Genomic DNA, 17,525 nt, shown 5'->3' with positions numbered 1-17,525 from the left:
TTCATTTACGTGCCTCTGGATGCTGCACGTGGATGGACATCATCATTATTCACAGTTAAATACCAGGGACCTCTGTAACACGGGACTGCATTCTAATAAACAGGCTCAAGTGTTTGTTATCATATTTGTGACAGAGTCACCCCTGCCTATTTACATATGTGCTTATGCATCATTGAGTATGAGTGTATGCAAGTACCCTGCTGTTTGTTTTTCTTTCTTTTAGCACAATATTAGAGGAAGAGAAGGTCCAGCAGAAGGAGAGAAACAGGATGGAGATGAGGAGACAGGTCACTGTTTCGTGGGATTCTGGAGGGTCTGATGAAGCACCACCAAAAGTAAGACACTACCACACCACATGTGTTTGTGTGTCTGTGCGTTTGTGTTCGTACGAGTGCACAGTGGTGTTTTCTGTGCTGTTGACACCCTGATCATTGCAAACACTGAGTGCTTTATAGCCACAATTACAGACTTTTAGTATTCTTTCTTTTGGATTTGTGATAGGTTTGTTTCCAACTTGTTGTATTACCCAAATATCTAAGTGTTAAGCACTGTTAAGTCTAAAGAGGAGAAATCAGCAAGTTTATGTTAACACTTTTCACATGATGACTTGTCCGTTTGCACCCTTGTGATGCAGTCAGACGAGTCATAGCAGAAGTCAAAACAAAAAGATTTAAGCTCTTTCATACAGACTTTTCAAGGAGTGCCGTGTGTGTCTGTGTGTGTGTCTGTGTGTGTGTGACCACGTCCCTCCTTGTAAAAATGCTAACACTGAAAAGGAAGGAATGGATTAACTTGATATAGTCTTTGATTTTTGATTTTTCTTTCTGCATTCAAATCGCCGTTTGTATTTCAGTGATGCCAGAGTTTCCTATTATGCTTTTTCACTATGATGATTGTGATGACTGTGCAAATGCGTGACCACAACCAAACCCTGTTACACAAGACAAGAGCAAGAAGAGAAAACTTTTTTCTTTCTTCTTTTCCTTTTACTTTGTCATCATCCAATCTGAAAACCAGACTTGTCTCTTATTTTTTCTCACAAATGCACAATTCTTTAACTGTTCTGTTTGCTAATCCATAAACCCAGCCCCCAACTGCTACCATTACTCCTCACAGCTTGTTGCCTCAGCTGCTGGTTGCTTTATCCTCACTTACGGCCTTATGCTACCCTGCTGTTAGCATCTGATTTAACTGCTTCCTTCGACTGCAATGAAAGCCAGATGTCTCGAGCAGAAGTTCATGAGATGGAGATATGTTTTTTTTAAAGGGTTAGGGTCAGGCTAGTTTTGTTTGCCAGTAAACAGCTGGTTCATTGGCAACATAATGAATTGAAGCTGTTGGTTTGGGAATCTTGATGCATGCTCAATCATTCAGGTAAGGGAATCTTAAAAAGTTTATTTTGTTCATCTGGACGTAGTGAAGTGAAGAAGTCAGTTGGATGAGCAATAAAATGTTTCTGCTACTGAAAACGCTACGTCCAGATGAACACAATCAACTTTTTAGGATTGGTTTGAGTACAATCTGTAAGCTTATTTGCTGCATGACTTAGGATACAGTTGTGTACATCTCTGTCTATGCTTTATCTCTTCCCGGCTGTCACACTGTGACACTTTTATTTCGACATGTCCCTCCTCTACCTTTGTGTTTCTGTTTGCAGCCCAGCCGTCGTCCCTCCCTGCAGCCCACCTTCAGTATGGATTGTGTTTCTGCTCCTTCTCATCTTCACTGCCATCAAAAACAGTGCTTTGCCTCGCAGCTTTCCCTCTGCACTGGGAACCCTCATCCTCACCTTCCCACTTATCCTCTCAACTTATCATCTCTAAAACGTCTGCAGCATTTTTCCTCTTCTCCCAGCCCTCAGCCTGAGTCACCCCCTCAAAACAGCAGTTATTACAGCAGCTCTTTGTCTCCCTGCAACCCAGAGTTAAATAGTGAATTCAAATCTTACTCCTCCCTGTTGGTTCAAGAACAAACTGTCTTTTTTCCACTTCACACACATTTGGACAGCCTGTCCAGCAGCAGCTGCCCACGAAAGACAAATCCACCTACTAACAGCCACCTGCTCCCTTCCTCCCATTCAAAGTCAAACAACACCCACTTCCATCCCCGGCATTTCTCTCCTTTCCTTTCACAGTCCAGTCCCAACTTTAACTCTCTGCCCTTCAGCACGTCAGATGTTTGTCCCCACACCCTCCATAGCATCCAGCCCGAGTCAAATTTTGATCTTAAGACCCTGCAGTTGCACAGAAACAGCAGCTCTCATACCCACCGTCAGACTAATCGCAGTACTCCACTCCAACTGCACTCTGACGCCCAGACCTGCCATCCTGCTGTGCAGTCATGTGAGAAGTCCCCGCTCCCCCCTCTTGCCCCACACACAGTAGCATCTGCCTGTAATCTGTCCTCTACCCACCTTCACCCATCCAGCCAAATGCATAACCTCCCCATAACTACCCACGTACCTTTTTCCATCCTCTGCTCTGAAAGACCCAAGTCTACACCATTGAAGGCAGGTGGTGTGCTGCTAAACTACACTAAAGCTTTTCTACTAACAGGAACAAATGTGAGTGCACGTATTTAAAAAAAGAAAAAGAAAAACGCTGCAACAGTCCCATTAGTGATGCATGTTGGGTAGCTCAACATAAGTAAATAGTTACTTTTTTTTAACATTATTTTATGTGAACATTGATTTTCACAATCTAAATTCCATTTTCAACATAAAGTGGGATGAGAGTTGCAGCATTTTTTAATACTCTCCACTGAGAAGTAAAACTCTAATCTTTAGACCATTATCATAATTACTGTGCAGGAGGGAGTTTTTTCCATGGGTTTATGCTAAGACTGCTTGCATGCTTTGTTCTCGCAGGACAGGCCATTGAAACGTCCTCTGCACTCTGTGATTGAATGCGGCCACATATATTTGTGTTTGCGTCTGTCGGGCATAGTTTTGACATGTCCTCGGATTAATGCACCCTATTTCTGGCTTGTTCAGGAATGCCTTCAACGAATCCTTAATCCAGTGGGCTAACACTGACTAATCGAACAAACATGACACTTCTGTGGAGTGCATGTTAAATCAAAAAACACAAATATCTGATCAGTTTTGGTGAGGTCCAGAGGCAAATGTAACACAGTAACACACTGTGATTAAATACCCTCTAAGCATATGGACCTGCTTATGCATTGTACTATATCACATTCCTTTATTGCATAATATTATTAAATCAGGTTGTCTCACTGAGATCTTTTTCAAGTGAGATCTATGCAGAAAAGATATTCAAAGTACTAGTGTTTAGATGAACATGTGAAGACCGTAACTATAAATACCAGATGAGGGTAAAAGGCCTGCGTGTGTCACATGTGTACACTCTGTCACCTTGAACCAGGTTATGGGTGGCAGCCAGTAGTAGTAGTAGTACACACAAGCTCTAGGTAATCCTGTTTTCAGGGTAAAAGGTCAGTCTCATGGCAGCACACAAACACCATTCACATATTTTCTGTCTTGAAGTGTATGGCTTCTTGTAAAATAAATATATATGGCTACAATTTCTCTAAAGGTGAGAAATCAGCGAGGAACAAGCTTTCACATTGGCCTGTTTGGCTCTTTGCTGAAAAGTTCAATCCTCACCACAACCAGGATCAGCTCCTGTTATTGGACATGATTATATGTCCTCCTGAGATCGAACTGGGGAACTTTTGTTTATTAGGTAATGTGTGAATCACTACACTGAGAAAAGCTTTAATCACTCCTTTCTTGTGGAGCTTTGCCATGGCGTCACACTTGTAACAATGCATGTCTCTCAAAATTATTGAATTGATTCAAAAATAAATAAATAAAAATTCCACTTACTGTTTTTCCAAACTGTGCTGTGCAGAAATTGTATTTTTAAATGACACACTCTGTTCAAAGGTGTAGTAACTGGATTTCAGAACCTCTGAACCGTACATCAGCAGCATCTCAAACCAAAAAATCTTTCATTTCAACCACATCTATCCCCCCTTCTCCTTTTTTGTTTCATTTAGATTAAAGAAAATAAAGAGAAGAGCAGCAAAAATGTTTTCAGGCTATCATACGGAGCTGAGATGAAAAGAGTGCATATAAATTTGGTAAATAGCACGAAAGGCGCACTAGCCGAACACTCCACTAAGAGTGCTCGATCTGTACATTTTTGGAACACAGTTGATTTCAAATCCAGTTTTAATTCAAGGGATTTAACAAAATATTCCTGTAAATGTTTATGACACATATTAGAAATTGTGTCACTGTCCAAATACTTATGGGCCTGACCAAATCTCACCTCAGCACTTTCAGAGGGACAGGCTCACAAACACTAACATGATGAACAGATTTGGATTGTACCATGGTGGTGGCCCACTATGAGCTTTTAACTCTATGTGCTTTATTTGATGCTGCTTGAGTTGAATATCTCATATAAACGCTAAGTGCTATATAACAATTACCTCAAACACCAAAAAAAGTTTATGGTGTTTATGAAGGCATTTCCTGCTCATGTACATAAACCTTTTCAATTCAAAGCAACTCTTCGAGCAAGGTCATAGAAACCTCTTAGCTGGTTGCACATGGATGCAATGGTCAGAACCTGCATGAACGTCAGAAGTGCATCAGCTTATTTGTTTCTCAAATGGTCTAAACTCCTGTAACTATTATGTTTTTACATTAGGTGGTGCAGTTAATCCAAAATCCTTTCTTTATTTGGTTATTAATGATGAAATTCAGTTATTCACCCAAAGCTTTGCAGATATTAGCCAATGTTTGGCTTTATTAGCCGGTGTGATTAATTTCCCATCTGTCTGTCCCTGTGTGTTTATCTTCCTATTTTTATCTTGGGTATTCCCAGGGAAACCTCCCTCCCTGTGGATTGACTGCCAAAGGAAAATTAACCTTCCAAGATATAGTTTTGTTCATGTAAACCCTTCCATGTGTGAGCCTGTCCACAAACAGGCTGAACGTTTCCATTGTTTGCCCTGACTGTGTCTGAACATTTGAAGCCAGTTTTTGTCTCGTCTTCAGTGTCTTTGTCTTGTCTGCTTCTCTTTGTCCTTTCTCCCCCTCCCTTTCTGTTTATTTTTCCCATTTTTATTTTCTTTCCTTGTCTCCTTATTATCCCACTTTGCCTTTCTTTGCATTCTGCCTCCCTCTTCATGTGTCGTTGTCTCTCGTCTTGCTGTCGGAGGTGTGGTCCAGAGAAAGCTACTATGAGAGACTGTGGAAGGTAGAGGTTACAACACTGCCGTGCTGGAAACGAGCTCAATGTGTTAGAGAAGTTCAAATCATTAAGAAAAAAATGTGTCCAGAAAACAGTTCATCAACTGTGCATCAACCAGCAGCAGAGGAAACAACACCGTGGGTTCACCAAGCACTTCTGTTTTTAGCTGAAACTACAAGTGAGAGGAAGAGTATCCTGTGTTAGAGAGCTGCTGATCTCTACTAAACTTTGCTCCTCTGGCCAACAACACAGAGCAGATGATTGTTCTGCTTATTGGGAATATTTTAAACTCCTTTTGCTTTTATAGTTCATAAGCGTGCTTGAAAGAGAGGTCTTGGTGAACATGTAACTCACCTGCATCACATCTAACATGTGAGCAGCAGATTGTCTCATAGTTGTCTAGCAGTTCTCCATGGGTGTCGTGGTTTGTAGTCGTTCGACTAACAGCTTGCTGTACTTGCAGCCAAGTGGGTGTTCCCTGTTTTGATTGACAGCTAACCCGGCCACACAAACAGCTCCTGGGGGGGTTTGTGTGTTGATTGTCTGAATGAAGTGTCTTCTAACATTTCTTTGGAGAAAATATAATTGTTACAAATATAAAGTGTTATAACTGCACCTTTGCTTTTCCCACCTGTCTTTCTGTATCTCAAAATACCTTTCCTTGATCTTTCTTTCTGTCTTTCTCTTCCTTTTTTTCTCATTTTCCGCCTCTGTAGCCAAGTAGACCTGGCTATCCCAGTCCTCGCTCAAGTGAAGGTTTTTACCCCAGTCCCCAGCATCCTGGACACTATCAGGTATGTAGACGAACTCAACAGCTCTGTCACTGCATGTGTACTTGCTATAATTGCATCAACGTCTTGAGATTTTTCAGAATCAAAACATTAAGGACAACCTTGTGTCTCTGTCCCTGTCTTCACTTCGGTTTCAGATGGCAGGCTATCCAGGCCCTCACACACTCCCCTCTGTGCCTAGCGCCTTGTACCCACCTCAGGCGGCAATGCTGGACACCCACCACGCACACACACACCCCCGCCACCATGTCCACACCCATTCACACGCACAGCTCCTTCCCCAGCCTCACGGACAGGATATGGCGCTGTGGGGCTCTATGATGGAGGTAGGACTCTAATTTCACTCTTATAGACATGCGCGCACACACACACACACTCACTCACTCACTCACTCACTCACTCACTCACTCTGAAATCAGACTCAGACAACTTTATTAATACACAAAAAGGGAAATTTAGTTGCAAACTCAACTAAGATGTGACGCAGGCACAAATTAGCAAACTATGATGTCAAAAAACAAAAAAACCTATATAATAAACAAATAGAATAACAAGGACATTTGTCCAAAAATCAACAGTCATAGAAAAATTCATCTAATTATCCCCTTGAGAGTTCAGTGATCTCATAGCTGAGGGAAAGAAGCATTTTAAGCTGTGATGTGAGTTTTGTGCTGTTTGTTGGTTGTGGTCACTGGCTGTTACGCTACATGTATACAATAAGTGAAACGCAGTCATGTGACCAGAGGTCATAGAAAGGCATTCAAATTCAGCAACTTCAAGAAAACTCTGCTTTCAGTGTAAAGCGAGTCCCAAAATAAAAAAGCAATTGAAGTGGAAATCACTGAGAGGACAGGATACCATTGATTAACACCTGACAGGCTAATAAATACATTAAAAGGTTACCTAGACAACCTGAAACTCTACTAGTGGCCACGAATCATCTTTTCAAGTGTGACAAACATATTGTTTCTTCTGTGGAGGCAGTTACACACCAGTCACACTGTTGTTGTTTTTTTTAATGGGTTGCAAAAGTTTTCCAGTTTCCACACCAGTTTTTTTTCACAGAAACACCCCCCTGACACCTCAGTTGTTTTTAGTATTTGCGTCCACCACCTCAGTTCAGCCTCTCATCAGTCTGGTGTATATGTGTGTTCATCTCCATGTCTGGCTGTGTGTCCCCGTGCTGGTGTGCATGTCTGTTATGCTATGCTTGACTTTCTGTTGCACGTTTGTGTGTGTGGATGTGTGTGTGTGTGTATGTGTGTGTGTAGGACAGGGCAGTAGACATGCAGCAGTGTGTAGGCCAGCAGTGCCTGTTAATGGAGGAACAGCTGATCATACAACAGCAGCAGATGGAGGAGGATCAGAGGTGGCTGGAGCAGGAGGAAAGGCTGCTGGTAAAGCACACCCATGCACAACTGACACATGCACACTACGGATGCTGTCACAGTGCATTTAATTGAGATTTACTTTGTCTTGCTTCTGTATGGTTGGCTAGATTTAAGCAGCTGTGTGGGGTAAACAAAAATGTCTAAAGACTAGCGCATTTGTGCAGCCCTGAACATGCCTCTTTGCAGCAATAAAGGAAAAGCAGCTACATTTAAGGAAGTTTGACGTGTTCTTGTTGGATTTATTTTGTGCTTTTCTGAGAGGTTGTGTATGGTGCATTGTGTCAGTGCTCACTGTAAGGAAAAGATGTCTTGTTTAGTTGCCGTCTTTTTGCATGCTGTCGTAATTCCGTATTCAGAAAGTGTAATCACTTAGTTTGGACTCATTTTTTAAAAAGTTTATCATTGTGTCAACACACATAAATATACTTAAGCTCTTAAATTATTTGATTTGAAAACACTATTGCACTTAAATGTGTGTTTTTACCGTGGTCCTGAGAGCTCAGTGCATTGCAACTTAAGAAAACACAAGCGAATCAAACCAACAGGAAACCATTCTCGCTAATTTCCTAGCACGTATGCAACACGAAGACAAATAAAATGCTGCAAAGTGAGAAAATGCCACCAGATACTGAAAGGAATTTAATGGAAATGCTCATTAAGAAGTGCAGAAGCGTGTTTGATATTGCCTTGAAGTTACTGAAGTCTCGTAGCTGTGATGGGAAATGAGCTGTATTCGATTTCGCTGTGACGTGGTCACACTCCTGAAAAATCTGACCTGTATATGATTTACAACCACACACAGAAGTTGGAAAAATGAAAATCTGCTACGTGAGAATATTAGATGTCAAATGTGATTTGTGTTGTTCACATTGTAATAAAAAAAAGTTCACTAAGAGTCGCATAAGAGCAAAAGGGGGAAAAACAGAGTTGAAACCCTTTTCTCTGCAGTCTGAATTCAGCCACAGACATTTGAAGTTTGAGGTGAAGGTGTCAGTGGTGTCAAGCTGATTATATTTTTTTTTTAACAGCACTGCAGTTTGAGTTGTCTGCTGCGGCGTCTTTGAGCTAGAAACCTTAAGGCTGCTATTACAGTGACCCTGCTCTGATGTGCTGCAGTCAGTGCTGGTTAGAGAAAGAATCAGTTAGGATGCCTCCAAAAGTCTAGTTCCTATGTGGTTATGAAAATGACTGTCGTCTTCAAAAGAGTTTTACAATGACCTGTTAAACAGTTACTGTGCAGTATTTCATCAACTTACATTCCTCCTTAATACCATGCTGCTGAAGCCTCGGCACTGCAGCAATGTGCAAATGTAGATTAATTACACTTTGCTTTTTTGCACAGGATATGCATAAGCATCACATAAGTCTCATCAATTGTGTTCATTCATAGCATGTGCTGACATATATGGGTGAAGTGTGTGGACAATAACGTCCATGTCTTCACAGTTTAAAAAAAAAAGTTAATCTGTACTTCCTGTGAGTCACTTTCTGGTTTGGAATTTACAAAGAAGAAAACGTGTCTCCTCTGATTGTTAGTAATGGGTAGCTGGATACCACTCAGTTCTACTGGTAAGACTCATCCAGACGAAGATGAGTGAGCGCAGGGTTTGACATGACAAGAAGAGGTTGGCAAAGAGGGTTTTTTTAATGTAGGATGCACTTTTCTGTGAACACAGAATTAAGGAACTGTCTGGGTTTTTTTGTTGGAGTTTTTCTTTTTTGCTTAAGACTTTTATAGTGCGTGTTTGTGTGCGTGCATGTAAGAGAGAGTGAGTTTGTAGGCAGGTGTGGCCTGTGCAAATTCCAGGCTAATGATAGGCTTACAGAATCTGACAGCCCAGTCAACAGTCTGTCTTTGACCCACAACCACTAAATGACAACACGCGAGATTACTGAAAAGATGGGGAGGTATAAAGTGTGTGTGTAGGGGTGGGTGGGGGGTGTTTCTTATAGGCTGCCTGGTTTTTATAAGACTGTCACTTGAGCGAGGGACTAGAAAGGGGTGGGAAAGAAAGGGAGGAGAAAGGCAGGAGGTTTTGGGAAAGAAGGGTAGACACGCTCACATACTGACAGCTTGTTGGCAGCGTGCTTCTTCCCTCCTCCTCTCCTTCCCTCTCTCTGTGCGTCACCGTCAGACATAAGAGTGGTGGAGGCAGGAAGCTGGAGTTGAATCTGAAGTCTTCTCTGGATGAAACTTGCAGCACTGACAAGGTTACAGAGAAAACCAGACAGTAACAGAGGGTACAGTGCGAGATACTGGAAAGATCCCGAGATAACAGCAGAGACTAAACGCCTCACACGAACGGTTCACACATCAGGCTTCTTTGATGAACTCTGCGGCGATGCTGGTCTTCAAGTCCTGTCTTGGAAAGCTGGTATGAGTGGATATGTGTGTGTCAGAGAGGGCAATGAGTGGGACTTTGTGGTTGTTTTGTGTGTGGTTTTATTTCGGTTTGCATGGCAGCACCAATAGAAACATTTTTCTTAAGTTAACTTTGTGTGGAGGATCCAAAAAAGCCTTTTGGACACTACACCTTTGTGTATCCTGCGTTCCAGTCTTCATAGGAGGTTTTGTGTTTGGACAGTTGTGCTTTTTTTTTTCTGCCACAGCTTCATCATTTATCCATGAAGTCTATCTCTTTTTTTGTGAAACATTTGGATTATTTGAAAAAATCCCTACTGCAAATCGAAGTATATGTATATGGATTTGGTAAATGGAGATGTAATGTTTGATTGTTTGTGATTGCTTAGAAACCCGACACGAGAAGTTCAAGAGGTAGTCTGGACAGAGAAGACAGTGGACTCCAGCCACCGGTAAGTTCCTTCTTCTTGTTTCTCATTAATTAGTTATACCCATTCACATCAGGACAATAACTCACAAACATTCCTACAGGTGCGAGTTGAACTGTCTCTGTTTCTTTCTTTCTAAACTTTCACTGTCCAAATCTTGTCCAATTTGCTGTCCCCGCCACTTTATGAATGGGAAGTTATTTTCCTGAAGTGTTTGTGTTTTTAACCACGGAGGATGTCTGATGAAGACGAATGTTGACGGACGTCCGTGTTATGGTCAGACTCACTGCTGCGGCGTGTGTTTGTTTTCTTTTCAACTGACTGATTCAGGGACAGGAAGTGACCTGTTGAGGGTAAAGTCAGCAATGTGGGGTCAGCAGTTTCTCACCAACTGGATATTAATGGAAGGGTTTTGCACTCAGTCCCAGAGTGTCCTGGTGGCCGATTTTAGTGATTGTCCATCTGTAAATAAATACTTCAGAGTGTGAGAAGCAACGTTACTGGTAAAGGATGTAAGATCTGGGCACTGCTGGCAGCCCTTTGGTTGCACACAAAACACGGAGTTGCTGAGATATTTGCATCTTGCAACTTCTCCCCTTTCCTCCTGTTGTAATATCTAGTGTGTGTGTGCGTGTGTGTAACTGTATCCCAAAGCTGGAATCTCTGCAGCTGAACGCAGAGTTGCATGTTGATGTTATTTCCCCAATGCCAGCAGAAGTTGTTTCAGCAGTCTGAAGTTGCCATGAGTTAGATATTTCCGTCTCTGTAATTCATCTCACTGCTTGTCCTCCTCCTCCTCCCATTGAATGGTTGTGGTTTGTGGTGGGAAAATCTCCCTCGTTCGTGTGTGTGTGTGTGTGTGTGTGTGTGTGTGTGTGTGCGCCTTGGTGGAGTATTTTTGGGTGTTGGTGGTTGTCAGACCACAACACAATGATGGCACCATGGCTTTTGAGTCCTTCTGTGCTGTTTTCTCACACACAAAACAACAGGGATGCAGTAAAAATACAATAAATTTAAATATGTAACATTCCTGGCATTTTGTTCTCACAACCATCACATCATGTAAACATGCTGCAGTTTTAAAATGCTAGCTCTAACAAAAGAAACACTTTGACAGGAAGAGGATGACAAAACAAACAGAATATTTTTGTTACCATAAGTTACCCAACGCAGGACCACACAGCACAAAATAACAGGCACAGCTCCTCTGCCGCAAATGACTGTGAGCTAGCTGTGTGCGAGCTGAGGCTCGGTGTCACATGACAAAGTAAATTGGATTCTGTGCTGAGGCCGCTGGTGGTTTAAAGCTGTGAAGTTCTAATTTCCTGCAAAGCTTCTGATTATGTCTGCGTCTGTGCAATCGCTAACCCAGTGCTTTGTTTTGTTGTTTGTTTGTTTGCGCAGACAGGAAACCAGCACATATACCAGCCCGTTGGCAAACCAGGTAATAGATGGGGCCTCAACTCCGCCACAATTACAGGAGGGCAACCACTATTGTTATATGCTGTCTTCTCTTTCTCCCAAGATGTGTAACTTACACATATACCATCACACAGTGTAGCACGCTGTGTATCTCTGAGGTCAGCGTCTGTCTGCAGGGTTTAGTCTGTGGTCACAGTAAGACAGATCCAGCTGTGAACCTGCTGGCCTGCTAGTGAGAACACCAACCTCTGGTTATATGGACTCAAACAGCATGTCATGTTCAGTATGTTCAGTGCTCAGAGCGTTAATATACAGAGAAAACAGAAACATATAGTAGCCAGCTGGGGGATGATTTTCCAGGATGGAATATCGTTTTTGTCCATTTAATGTTTCCTGATTCCTGATAGATACTAATGTAGAGGAAGAGAGACGTTTCATACTTGAAACAGTTTGTGGGAGACTTTATAAATCAATCAAAACTTTATTCATACGACAATTTTAATACCACTTTGCAATAGAATGTTCTTTACAGAACATCATCAAATGCAGAAGAGAAAAAGAGGCTAAAAGGTGTGAAAAGAAGTAGAAAGCATAGATACAATTCAAATAAAAACCAAATCTTACGAGGTGACGCTTTGTTTGGCAAAAATTAGCCTGGAGTTAATTATAATCTGTGTTTTAATCTGAGCTGCTGCGAAACCAAAGTAAGCATCTGCCCACACTTCTTAGGAATAAATTGTGAGTAGAAATATTTTTGTACTTCACACGTTGTCGTATGTTGTTTCCTGCAGAGCATGTGGCCCCGCCAAAGAAACCCCCTCGACCTGGGGCCCAGTGCCAAGTAAGCAGCCTGGCCTGTCTAAATACTGGAGACAGTTACAATGATGGAGTCAAGGTACACACACACGTGCATGAATGCATGAAGCAAAAGTACAAGCAGAAATACACACTGAATGAATGAATGAATGAAATGCTCCTCCAGTAGCACATGGAGGGACACATTTACCGAGTGGACACAGTGCATGTTTTGAATGCTTGGAGCATTAATATTTACCCTTGTATCTTCTTTCCTTTGGCTGCTCCGTCTCTCTCTCTCTCTCTCCCCTCCCCCTCACCCCCATTCTTCTCCGGCACTCTGCCTTACTGTTGACCCCTAGCCCTGGCGGGTAAGCAGCACACCGTCTGTGTGTGTTTACTGTGCGTCTTGTCTCCTGTTCCATATTGTTGTCCTGCTCCTCCATCAGCCCTTTGATTTCTTTGTCCAACAAATCACATTCTGTTGTAGTATTAACTTCATCTCTGCACTTCCCCTTGTCTGTTTTCCTGCTTATATTGTCTTCTCTCCTTTTCTCAGAACTAAGTGCTTTTAACTTTTATAGATTTTTTTTTTATTTACTTGAGCACTAATTATATGCTTCTCTTTGTAATTAGTAGACAAGTGAGTCTTTAATAAGATTTAATCTTTTTTTTCTTCCCCGGTTAAGAATTAAAAGGTTTTCCTCATCCTAGTAAAATAGGGTCATATTTTTTACAGATTATAAAGCAGCTAGTTTTCAAATGCTTATTTTTTCTAGATAAATGCTTCAAGTGGTTTCAGTAGGTCATTGTGTGCACAGCGTTGTATTGTTTTCACTGTAGGCGGTGATTTACTGATTACCCAGAATTCAGTAAGGACTGGAAAAGCGAGGGCGTGAAGGGGAATGCAGAAAAAATGTGCAAAATGAAGTGAAATTGCAAAGAGGATTAGAGTTTATACATGCATGCATGCATGACTGCAGGCGAGAGAAAGTCTTTGTATTCAAGATGTGGGAAGTATACCTGCAGGTAGTAGTCAGGTGATGTCACTGAGCAAGAGAGATGGTGAAGAAAATGGAAAGACAGAAATGAGAAAGCGCTTTATGTTAGTGCAAGATGATGATTGGTTTATATGGCAGGTTCAGGAAGATGTGACCTCCTACGGGGAATCTGTATTCAATTAAAATCCTCAACTGATAGGTTTACGGCACAGGTTATGGTAGTGTGACACTGCCATCTAGTGGCCAGAGAATACCTCTACATTTAGACATAGTATCTGATATTCAGAGTGCTGGTGTTGTTCCTGGATCATCATAATTAATGTTGGCCCAGGTTCAACATTGCAAGTGACAAATCAATGTTATGATGTTGTTATGATGTCATCGTCGACATGGAAACAAGACTTGCTGATGTCCACTCAGGAAAAAGTGCAAATAAGTGGGTGGAGAGGGTCAGGGTCAGGGTTAGGGCTATGGCTATGGTTACGGTGTTATGGTTAGGGTCGATGGTGTGATGGTGTTTCCATGTCGCAAAACAATGGCATCACAACATGGGTATATCAGATGCACTTAACATAAGTAGAAACATAATAGATATTAATTCACTCATTAATCTACTTGTTTAACTCTCTTGATTATTATTACTTTACTTTGGACCTTTAAATGTATCTAGTGTGTAAGGCGGATGAACGTCTTTACAATCTAGCAGGATTTGTGGAGGTAAATGTTTTAACAAATGTTTTGTTTTTTCATCCACACTGTTTCAGCTGGTTTTTGTCATCAGTCTCCCACACTTCTTTCCCAGGTACACATTCACTCAAAGAACCTCTCACTCACTGCTTTTTGTCTTCTTCTGTGGTTTAGCTGCAGCCTCAGGAGATAAGCCCGCCTCCCACCGCCAATCTGGATCGGTCGAACGACAAAGTGTACGAGAACGTGACGGGATTGGTCAAAGCTGTGATCGAGATGTCAAGCAAGATCCAGCCGGCTCCACCCGAGGAGTACGTGCCCATGGTCAAGGTAACAGAGGCACAAACGGCAGTTTGTTATTTCTCTGAAGTGGAGCTGCAGGCTTTGAGCTAAAAACTCAGCACAGTAGATCAAAGCAGCTCTGTGCAGTTTAATAACCGCTATGTCCTTGAGCACTGTGACGCACTGTTTCAGTTTAATTGGCCGGTGCAGCTTTCCAAGGACGGAATTTCGACACTTCTTCTGCTCCTTCATGAATAATTTTTGCTTCATATATTAACCTGACTCTGCAGATAGCCTAAGCAGCTTTTCACCAAAGGGATTTAATAATTAGTTTTCCTGTGAGTCTTTTTGACAAAAATACATTTCATTTTATTTCTCCAAAGGGTTTTTTCACGTTGGTAGAAAGGGAAGAGCAGGGCAAACAGCCCGTACAGCTAACATTGGAGTGTTCATCCCTAACTCCAGAATGTTTAGCCAAGCTGCTAACCTTAAGAAGGGAATACAGCACTGTGTCGTTTCTGTCTTCTCTATTAGAAATTTCAGATTTTAGACTATTTAAAACAAACTATGTGAATTATTGATACTAGGGCTGCCACAAATGATTATTTTGATAGTTGACTAGTCACCGATTATTTTTGCGATTAGTCGACTAATCAGATCATCATCCATTGGACGTACAGCGTACAGCTTATTGCACCAGTAGCATCTGGTCTTATATAACTATCATTAGCTTACAGCTTGAAGTGTTTGTGCTAATGTAAAAATAAAGACAAGATGGTAGTTTATTAATTTTTAATGAAATTTGCAGATTGTTTCGGTGAAGTTTAATAAACTCCTTGCTTTCTAAAATATAACAGGACACCGGAGTATATTCTCCAGCGTCTCACACTTCTGATAATCAGCTGTCTGCTTGACAGTTTTAGCTGTGCAAAAACTATAACTTTAATCTCAGCCAAACCGATTTACTCAGGAACAAATAAAATACTAAAGAAAGCCAAACTAACATTTTTAAGTTATCTAAGTGACTTATATATATGTTTAACCTGACTAGCGAAAGACAGCGGTGGGTTTGAAAACTATTTGCCGGGAGTCCGGTGCTCTCACGGCTCTAGTTAGCCTAGCCCCCGCCTAGCTAACGAGCTAGTGGGTAACAGACGTCTCCGAAAACGTCGGAGCGCTTTTGAAAATATGCGGTGTCTTGATAAACTGAGCAGATATTTGAGGTTTACACAGCTACATTCTCGCCTGAAAATATGTTAAACGTTTATTTTGTGACCCAGAAAGAATAATAAGAGTAAAGTTAAAACTAACTAGCTGCCGCCATTGTCGACAACTGCGCTGGGCTGCGCTATGAATTCTGGGACACAGCTTCTTCTTCTTCGGGGTTTAACGGCAGCTGGCATCCTTGTACATGCAGTGCTGCCATCTTCTGTTTCAGTCCGTTATTACACTCTTAAATCCTACTACTCATTCCTGCGTCCTTTGTGATCTTACAAAGCTTCAAACGATGCGTCGACTATTAAATTAGTCGTCGACGATTTTAATAGTCGACATAATCGTGACTAGTCGACTAATCGTGGCAGCCCTAATTGATACCACATGTAAGCTGTCCTGTTGTGAAAAAAATGTGTTTCAGGATGTGGGTCTGGCACTGAGGACATTATTGGCCACAGTAGATGAGACTCTACCTCAACTTCCAGCCAGTACACACAGAGAGGTAGACACCGTTTTTACTAACAAGCATTCACTTTATGTTATTAAACAGTTTAATGATTGTTAATAAATCACGTTAAAGCACATTATTGATCACACAGCTGCTCCAGCTTGTATTTTATTTTATACGGTTACGCTTTTCTTCACCAGATCGAGATGGCACAGAAGCTGCTGAACTCTGACTTGGCAGAACTGATTGCAAAGATGAAGTTAGCCCAACAATATGTGATGACCAGGTAGGTGCACAAACTAAAAGCATCACTTTGTTAGGTAAACCTTACCTACCTTAATTCTGGAAACATTGCTCAGAGGTTTTGGTCCTTAGTGACATGACAGCATTACACAGCTGCTGCAGGTTTGTCAGCTGTGCATCCATGATGTGAATCTGCTTTTCTACCACATTACAAAAGTGGACTAAGACTGTGATTGTGAACGTCATTTGAGTACAGTGAAGTCATCTCAAACTGGATCTGAGCTTTGTGACTTGGTGCATTATGCTGCCACTTAGGTGGGCTATGCCATTTAAAAAATGCTCAGTTGGTACAAGAGATGGACCGATCCGATATTACGTATCGGTATCTGTCCGATACTGACCTAAATTACTGGATCGGATATCGGAGAAAAATAAAAAATGTAATCCGATCCATTAAATATCACGAAAGCACCTCACAAAACTTGCAACACGCCGTAACTCACCTCAGAACGTTAGCACGTCGGAGCAGTATGCATCACGTGATAGAGCGGCTGTGGCATGCGGGACCTGTTGGTGGTATGGTTGAGCATTTGGAGCTTCGCTAGCAACCCGGCATTTCATCTCCGACAAAGTTATCCCGAGAGAAGTAAAGCAAGTGTGTAAGTCCATCTCTGAATGTTTGTAAAGCATTCCTGCGTTAAGCTTAACTAGCGACTGCCTCTCGCTCTCCGGCTGCTACTTCAATCATGAAACTGCTGATCGGCTTTTCTGTTGCAAGTCCGTGTCTCTTGTTTGTTTTTGGCCCACTTTGCACCAGAAAGAGGAAACCAGCGGCTGAACAACAGCAGCACGTTTAAGCTTGATCAGCTGTTGTTAGAATTTATTTAATATTACTTTCTACACCAGGATCTTTTTCTACGTAGCTGACGCTGGTAACTGTGCAGGGGCGGATCTAGCAAAGTTTAGCCAGGGGGGCCGATAGGGCATGAACAGGGAAAAGGGGGCACAAAGACATACTTTTCTTTCTTATTCTCATTTAAAATGTCTCGCTTTTAATTATTTAATATTTATCTGAATCTTACACCCAAAGTTTTAATCTGATGTAAAATGTATAGAAGTCCATTACTGCATATGGTAACTGTTAAGTCTAATATATATACCCTAGTAAGCTATAGTACTTTTTCCTTTGGGAAGGTACCATCTGTGCAGTCTGCAATTTTGTTGAAGAAAGA

At 41.7% G+C, this 17,525-nt stretch overlaps 1 protein-coding gene across 14 annotated transcripts in view; it reads left to right on the top strand.

The window, feature by feature from the left end:
- LOC309716781 (focal adhesion kinase 1-like) overlaps positions 1–17,525 on the top strand; it is a 64,939-nt gene that overhangs the window by 44,458 nt on the left and 2,956 nt on the right. For 10 of the 14 annotated variants that reach the window (XM_082550803.1, XM_082550815.1, XM_082550808.1 and 7 more), the window contains 10 exons: positions 224–335; positions 5,945–6,022; positions 6,157–6,345; positions 7,291–7,416; positions 10,162–10,224; positions 11,605–11,644; positions 12,414–12,517; positions 14,280–14,435; positions 16,024–16,104; positions 16,251–16,336. In XM_082550803.1, the coding sequence (XP_082406929.1) occupies positions 224–335; positions 5,945–6,022; positions 6,157–6,345; positions 7,291–7,416; positions 10,162–10,224; positions 11,605–11,644; positions 12,414–12,517; positions 14,280–14,435; positions 16,024–16,104; positions 16,251–16,336 (1,035 nt within the window). Of the gene's footprint in view, positions 1–223; positions 336–1,657; positions 2,584–5,944; positions 6,023–6,156; positions 6,346–7,290; positions 7,417–10,161; positions 10,225–11,604; positions 11,645–12,413; positions 12,518–14,279; positions 14,436–16,023; positions 16,105–16,250; positions 16,337–17,525 lie in introns of those variants that run through there. The other 4 variants (XM_082550805.1, XM_082550806.1, XM_082550807.1 and 1 more) reach the window with 2 other exon arrangements.

This window comes from Aulonocara stuartgranti (assembly GCF_965226115.1).
Source record: "Aulonocara stuartgranti genome assembly, chromosome: 11".
NCBI lineage: Eukaryota > Metazoa > Chordata > Actinopteri > Cichliformes > Cichlidae > Aulonocara > Aulonocara stuartgranti.
The sequence above is the reverse complement of the archived record's forward strand: the minus strand, read 5'-3'. Positions and strand labels throughout refer to the sequence as shown.